The sequence below is a fragment of the Cnephaeus nilssonii genome (genome assembly GCF_951640355.1).
Source record: "Cnephaeus nilssonii genome assembly, chromosome: 7".
Lineage (NCBI taxonomy): Eukaryota > Metazoa > Chordata > Mammalia > Chiroptera > Vespertilionidae > Cnephaeus > Cnephaeus nilssonii.
Window position 1 is genome coordinate 87,777,582 of NC_137078.1, and position 7,731 is coordinate 87,785,312.

At 44.3% G+C, this 7,731-nt stretch overlaps 1 protein-coding gene across 2 annotated transcripts; it reads left to right on the forward strand.

Annotated features, from left to right (window-relative positions):
* The first annotated feature begins 348 nt into the window (after positions 1–348).
* Positions 349–6,691, forward strand: STMN1 (stathmin 1). 2 transcript variants are annotated; one of them, XM_079776531.1, is made up of 5 exons: positions 349–427; positions 1,906–1,978; positions 2,474–2,646; positions 4,686–4,877; positions 6,133–6,689. In XM_079776531.1, the coding sequence occupies exons 2-5, from the start codon at positions 1,966–1,968 to the stop codon at positions 6,202–6,204; spliced, it is 450 nt and encodes a 149-aa protein (XP_079632657.1). In that variant the 5' UTR covers positions 349–427; positions 1,906–1,965; the 3' UTR covers positions 6,205–6,689. The 2 variants fall into 2 exon arrangements, with proteins under 2 accessions (XP_079632657.1, XP_079632658.1); XM_079776532.1 differs by having other exon boundaries at positions 368–423; positions 6,133–6,691.
* The last annotated feature ends 1,040 nt before the right edge of the window (positions 6,692–7,731 follow it).

Genomic DNA, 7,731 nt, shown 5'->3' on the forward strand with positions numbered 1-7,731 from the left:
GAGCAAGTAGCTCAACCAAGGCGGAGTCCAAGCAGCCACCCTCTGAGAGGTGCGGAGGGACCCCGCCCCGCCCCGCCCGGTCCTGCCCTTTTCCTAGGGATGGGAGAGCTGGTTCAGATCCAGACCAAGGGCCATGTCCTTGTCCGCGGCTAGACAACCGCCTGGGTCCTCGGTTTACACCTGGGGAGACCCATCCACGCCCACACCCCTCGCATTGTCCTCCTGCCTCGCCAGCCTGGACTACATTTCCCGAGGTGCTCCGGGGCCCACAGGGGCGGGGTCCACTGCACTGGGAAGGGGCCGGCACGTGCCGCCCCTCTCAGCCAATGCAGAGCCCTTCGGGGAGGTCACGTGCCGCTGTTTGGCGCTTTTGTGCGCGCTCGGGTCTGTTGGTGCTCAGTGCGGCCAGGCGGCTCGGACCGGGCAGGTGGGTGTGGGGTTCTTGGAGGAGCCTGCGGGCAGCAAGGGGGACGGGATGGACGAGATGGGCTGCGTCTTCGGGTCCGCTCCCTGCTGGAAGACGGCGGGCGGGGCCGCGGGCCCCTGAGGGGGCTGATGGGTGGGGGTCGCTGCGCTTTGTGTGTGACTCGGGCGGAGCCTGGGCTTTGTCCCCACTCCCTGGGGGCGCGGCTGTCTTGGGGAAGGGGCGCGGCCAGCTGGGCAAGCCTCGGGCGTTAGTCCCCGGGTGCTGTCGAGGAGACAATAGGGGGCGTGGGTCCCCGATTGACTCACTCCTACTACAGTCGTGGCCCCGCTGGGGTCCCCATTGTCTGAAGGGGCAGGGAGGCGCCTCCTGGCAGCAGCGCCCCTAAGGCCAGACTGCGCAACCCTAGGGCTGCACCCGCTCCCCGCGGTTCTCTTCGCCCAGTGACTGTGGGGCCGCGCCAGAGAGGCTAACACCCCACGGAGACTCCTGCCCTCGCGATGCAGGGCGCGGACAGCTAGGGTGGCAGTGGGTTGGGTGGAAGCGCAGGGAGGAGGTGGTGAGCCGGTGTGGAGGCTAGCCCACGGCCTGCTCCCGAGCCGCGGCAGGGTGGGGGTGGCCTCAAGGTGATTTTGGCGGGAGTGGGGGGGGCGTCCACGGGGGAGAAGCCCGGGATGGGCGGAGTTATCCGATAGGACCGTTAGTCCCGCCCATCCCTCCCCTTTCCACGCTCGCGGGCTCCTGGGTGTTGTGAGTTCGGATTCGAAAAGGCGCGGGGAGGAAGGGGGCGGGGCCAGGGGCCGGAGCATTGAGCGTGTTCTGATTGGCCGGGGGCCGCTTTCGGGACCAGGGCTACGCCCATCCTGGGGGCCGCTGCTGCGTTTAATGCTCTGCTAATGTTAAATCATTTCTCTGCCTCTGATTTTAATTTCCAGCTGGTAGGGACCTGTAATCATACATCTTTGATACTAGCGTAGGGCCTACAAGAATCATGACCTTAAAAAAATCAAGATAGGATGTAGAATTTTTCGTGACATTTATAAGGCAGCAAATATAACGTAAAACCTAGACATTCATAAAACTAATTTTGCCCGCTGTTGGACAGGGAGCTTAAGCCCCAAGAACAATAGGTGTTCAACATTATTGTTTAATATTAGCTTGGGCGTTTTGTTTTCCACCATGGCAGACATAGACAAAGCAGGGGTGGGTATTTCATTTGCACAATGAGTTGTAGGCACTATTAAGATGGCTCCGGGCTTACTGTTGAGTTAACTACAACCAACGTTCTATTCAGTTGAAATTTCCCAATGGTTGGTATTTTTGAGATTTTCATAATTTCTAGTTAATGATGTCTTATTTAATTCCACGATAGTGATTTTTCTGACATTGATTTATGTGGATGTGATTTGAAGCCCCCAAGGGATCAATGACCTATAGAAATGCAAAGAAATTGATTGCATGCTTTTGAAAATCGTTTTCAGGGCTTTCCTTGCCAGTGGATTGTGTAGAATATATTGCCAGGCTCTTGTCTTCTGTTCACCATGGCTTCATCTGGTAGGTAAACGGTTTGGGAAAACGGAAATTGTGATGGGCTTATGGTTTTAGAATAGCAGATGGCTTAAGTCTTAGCCATTAACTTGGTACCTGTGTTTTGGTCTTATAAAAAAAATGTATTTTATAAATGTAGAATAATTAAAGAAGAAAAATGGCTATCATTTGAACGTACTGAGAGCTTATAATTAATTGTTTCATTATTAGATGATTTGGCTTGCTCTGAAGCAAAATGTGGAGTTTTGCACAAGTCTTTCTTTTGTTCATGAAAGTGATTGTCAAATACTGATATTTCAGAATGGTATTTATTAATCAGAAAACGTTGAACTTTGTTTTTTTGGTACATGATATTTACATAATTTCTTGCTTGCAAACACAGCTTCATTAGCCCTAATTCTATTCATTACATTGATTTGGTTTTTAGAAAATTATAGAACAGTTTATTAGAATAGGAAAATCCTATTTTTCTGAATTCATTATAAATACGATCAAATCCAGATATCCAGGTGAAAGAACTGGAGAAGCGTGCTTCAGGCCAGGCTTTTGAGCTGATTCTCAGCCCTCGATCAAAAGAATCCGTCCCAGAATTTCCCCTTTCCCCTCCAAAGAAGAAGGATCTTTCCCTGGAGGAAATTCAGAAGAAATTAGAAGCTGCAGAAGAAAGACGCAAGGTAAACATCAGAATTCACAGAAAATGGTATTTATTATAGTATTGTGGCAAATCAGTTTTATTTCCATAACAGGAGGAAAACAGAATTGCAGCTAGACAGTGGTTATACTTACATGAAAATTACATAATGCCAGTGACTGGAAGAAAACACCAAACATTTATTGAGCTCCTGTTATACACCAACTTCTTTACTTATATTTTTCTCTTTTAATACAGTGACTCTAAAAGGGTAGGTGATATCTTAGGTACCAAGCTTAGAAAATGGTCTTGAGAATGTTGTCATTTCCTAAGCCATATAGCCAGTGAGTATTGGAGCCATAATTCAAGCCCAGGTCTGTCTGAAACCAGAGTTCATGCTTCTCATGCTTTTTCTTTGAAACGGTATTGTTGGTGGATGACTCCTTTTTTGTCTTTTTAGATTTTGGGGGTTTCTTTTGATTTGTGTGTGTGCCTGTGTAGTATTTTTGTTTTTGTTTCCTTGAGAACTATACAATAAAAACTTTAGCCCTGGATGGTTTGGCTCAGTGAATAGAGCGTCAGCCTGCGGACTGAAGGGTCCCAGGTTCGATTGCCAGTCAAGGCACATGCCCAGGTTTTAGGTTCGATCCCCAGTGGGGGGCGTGTGGGAGGCAGCCGATCCATGATTCTCTCTCATCATTGATATTGCTGTCTCTCTCTTCCCTCTCCCTTCCTCTGAAATCAATAAAAAAAAAAAGAAAGAAAGAAAAGAAAAGAAAACATTTTAAATTGCTAGTAATGTGATTTTGTTGCTCAGCTGGCATTCTGGTATTGTGGCAGCTTTTCTCTTATGTAAGCTATTCTATTTAAAGTAGACATCTTTAAAAATAACTAATCAGAAAAATCAATAACCATTAATATGCTTGTTATAGAAAAATTGGGAAACCCAGAAGTTTATAAGTAGGAAATTGAGTATTCTTTATCTTACTTCCTAGAAATAACCATTAACATGTTGGAATATTTCCTTCCATTCAACATTATTCTATTAATTGAGAATTTTCCATAAATTCTCATTTAGTCCCCCTTACCAGTAACCCTGATTGGGGTGAATGGGTTTAATTTTGAAATTAGGGAAACTAAGTCAGAAAAAGGTAAAGTAATAACCTGCCCCCATCAACACAGCACGTGCAGTTTAAGTCCAATACACTTAACCACACACATCCACATATAGGCCCCTTTTTAAGCTTCTGCAGCACGTGCTGTGCACTTTCCAGTGCCACAGTTGTATGCACGTACACTGGCCCACTATCCACACTGCGGAGCCTTTCCCCAGGAAGATGGCAGTGTGTGCAGTGATGCATCGCCTCCTCCCTGCTCTCCTGTCGTTTGTGTTCACGGAAGAAATGCAGCCTAAAGCTGGACAGAGAAGTACTGAGAAATCCACCGTGGCCCTGTAGCCATTAGCCTGCGCTTCACATAGGGACTGGCTAAATAGAGGGAAACTCTTGTATGACTGGGATTTTGCAAAAGAGAATCAACAGAACCAATGGCAGATGCTCTGTAGTTTTCCTGCAAGTCAGTGCTTCCAAACACATCGGAGTCTGTTTGGTAACAAGCTATTCTGAGTCTGCTGAGGGAGGCACACCATGGTAATCCAGCTCCCGGGGTCTGGAAGTTAGTGCAGCTTACACAGAGGAAAGCTAGTAAGCTTTTCTTTGAGAGAAATCCTTCTGGCTTAAATAGTAATCTGGAGGCTTAAAGTTTCTGTCATTCATGTATTTTATCAGTGTGGTTACACTTTTATAATGAGCTAATTTTCTTTGGATAGCTTTTGAAGTTAAATAACAAAATTCTTTATGATAAAGTTCCATTTTTAAGTGCACCTCATTCAAGTCATCTTGATACCATTAAGCAGTAAATCTTATAAGGACTTCCTTAAGGAGCAATTGGATAAGATTCTCTGAGCAGACAGTTTTCCAAAGTAAACACAAACACTAGAAAATGATTTTCATAATATTTTGATACAGATAATTCAGGGCCTGGCTTCAGTGTTATCTAAAGAGATCATATTCTGCCCTTTAGTCCCATGAAGCTGAGGTCTTGAAGCAGCTTGCTGAGAAACGAGAGCACGAGAAAGAAGTGCTTCAGAAAGCAATCGAAGAGAACAACAACTTCAGTAAAATGGCAGAGGAGAAACTGACCCACAAAATGGAAGCCAACAAGGAGAACCGAGAGGCACAGATGGCTGCCAAACTGGAGCGTTTGCGAGAGAAGGTGGGTGTCTCCGCCTTGCAGGAGGAGGCTTGAAGTTTCATGTCCCAGTGAACTGCTTTCGCTAATGGCCTTGATCAAAGGTGTTTGGCATCTTTGTCATCAATTTGGGGCTTAACATGTTAAATGAGAGGTGTCCTACGCTGGTGCCATTTTAGGGCTCATCCCATCTGGTTTTCCAGATGACCTAATAAATTCATGATTCTTTACCAAAAAATAAAAATAAATAAATAAATGAGAGTTATCTTATTTTAAAATAAGATGGAATAGCCCTAGCCAGTTTGGCTCAATGGATGGAACATCAGCCTGCGGACTGAAGGGTCCCGGGTTTGATTCCAGTCCAGGGCAACATGCCTGATTGCAATCTCAATCCCCTGTAGGGGGCATGCGGGAGGCAGCCCATCAACCATTCTCTCATCATTGATGTTTCTCTCTCTCTCCCTCTCCCTTCCTCTCTGAAATAAAAATATATTTTTTAAAAATGAAATCAATAATAAAAAAAAAAAAGATGGAATATTCAACAATTTCCAGCATAATTGCACTTTCTTTGGAAGAACAGTAGGAGGCTCAATCATTAGATTCCTCGGGTGATCCAGGAAGTTTGAAGATTATGTCTTAGAACTCTTAATTATCTGATTCACATAATATAATTATATAGTAGTCCTCCCTCATCTGTGTGGGCTGTGTTCCAAGACCCCCAATGGATGCCTAAAACCACGGATAATAGCAAACCCTGTATGTATGCACTGTTTTTTCCCTGTGCATACTTGCCTGTGATAAAGTTCACAGCTTCTCTTTGGCATTTTAAATTGCCAGCATTACTACTCTTGTATTTTCAGGTCATTAAGTAAAAGAAGGGTTATGTGAACATAGATACTCTGATATCGTGACAGTTGATTTGATAACTGAGACAGCAACTAAACAGGCAGGTAGTACAGTGTGAGTACACTGGGCAAAGGGATGATTTTATCCCGGCAGGATGAGCGAGACAGCATGAGAATTCCTCATGCCATTCAGAATGACATAATCTAAAACTTGTGAAATGTTTATTTCTGGAGTTTTCCATTTAATATTTTCATACTGCAGTTGCCCGCAGTTAACTGAAACCAGGAAAAGCAAAACCGAGGAAATGGGTGACTACTATATTCATAACATTATTACTTATATAATAAATGTACTGACACTGTGGGACCTCTTTAGGAGGTGTGACTGGGCAGGCTGCTTTATTTGCCTGATGACATATACTGTTTCTTTACAGGACAAGCACATTGAAGAAGTGCGGAAGAACAAAGAGTCCAAAGATCCTGCTGATGAGACTGAAGCTGACTAATTTGTTTTCAGAACTGATTTTCTCCCCCTCCCCTTCCTAAATATCCAAAGACTGTACTGGCCAGTGTCATTTTATTTTTGCCCTCCTGACAAATATTCTAGAAGCTGATTGATGTAGGACCATAGGTAGATCCAGACTGTATGATGTTGTTTTAGGGGATAAAGGGGAGAAACTGAAAGTGTTTTACGCTTTTTCTAAAGTGTTGAGGTCTTTCTAATGTAGCTATTTTTCTTGTTGTACCTTTTCTACTTCAGTACACTTGGTGTGCTGGGTCAATGGCTAGTACTGTTTTGGCTCTGTGAAAACATGTTTGTGAAAAGAGTATGTAGTGGCTTCTTTTAAATTGTTAGATGCTGAATATCTGTTCACTTTTAAATCCCAATTCTGTCCCGATCTTACCAGATGCTACTGTACTTGAATGGTTAATAAAACTGCACAGTGCTGTTAGTGGCAGTGACTTATTTCGATCCAGGTAATAAATTGCCCAGTGATGGAGACCCTCCTAGCTTCTATTTGTGCTGGGTGGGGCCTTTGGGCTGGCGGAAATACCCGTCCTGCAAGCTCTCTGCCCTGAGACTTTTGCACCAGAGTTGTTTGCATTGTCTTCTTCCACAATCGTCACTTTGTTGTCGTGCTGTGGCCCAGATCAGCTGTTACATAGTCTTTCTGATGTTTATTTGCAAACAAGCGTTTTTTTGTTTGTGTGTCCCTGTTAAAAAGGCAGACATCAAGCCACAAATGATGTTTCTAGAGAACAGTTCAGAGGAAATCTTAAGATCCTAGTTAAAGGTATTGACAGTTTGCTTTGTGTTACAGTTGGGGATGGGATGCATATTAACCGTTTCCTGCTATGGAAGCTATGACTCAAGAATTGGAATATTCATAAAACTTTCTGTGCCCCTGTAGCAACTCCTGTGACCTGATTAAAGGGAACCGAATTCCCAAGAGCAGCATTTGACTCGGGTGGTTAAGATTGGCAGGTACTTCATCTTGTATCCAGAGGCTGTGTGATACTCGCTGTTGTCAGAGCACTGCCTCTCAGTTCAGGGAAAACCTTTGGCAGCTTTCCCAGGGTATTTGGGAAAGAGCCTTAATTCCATATGATTATTTGCCTCTCAGCCATCTGTGTACAAGCTCTTGGGAGCCAGCACCTATGGTGAGGAGGGCTAATACTGCAGTAAGGTCTGCATGCCTCCGCGAGTGCTCTGCAGCTTGATGAGGGTTTACCTTGATGAGGGTTTTACCAAACTTAGAAGGATAACAGGCTCTCAGTCCTCCTCTATGTAGGATTAAGTGAGTTTGTATATTTAAAGAGAGCACGCTTAGAACTACTTAGTACGTATTTAGCACGGCACATAAATAATGACTACTATTTTTGTCCAGAGGCCAGTGAGTGAAGCTAAGTTTATACTTGAATTAGAAATGATTGTGCAGCTTTTGTGTACCTTGAACTGACTTGTAAATTTACTTAGACCAAAATGATCAATTATAGGAATTCAAAATAAAAACAAATTTAAAGAGTTATGC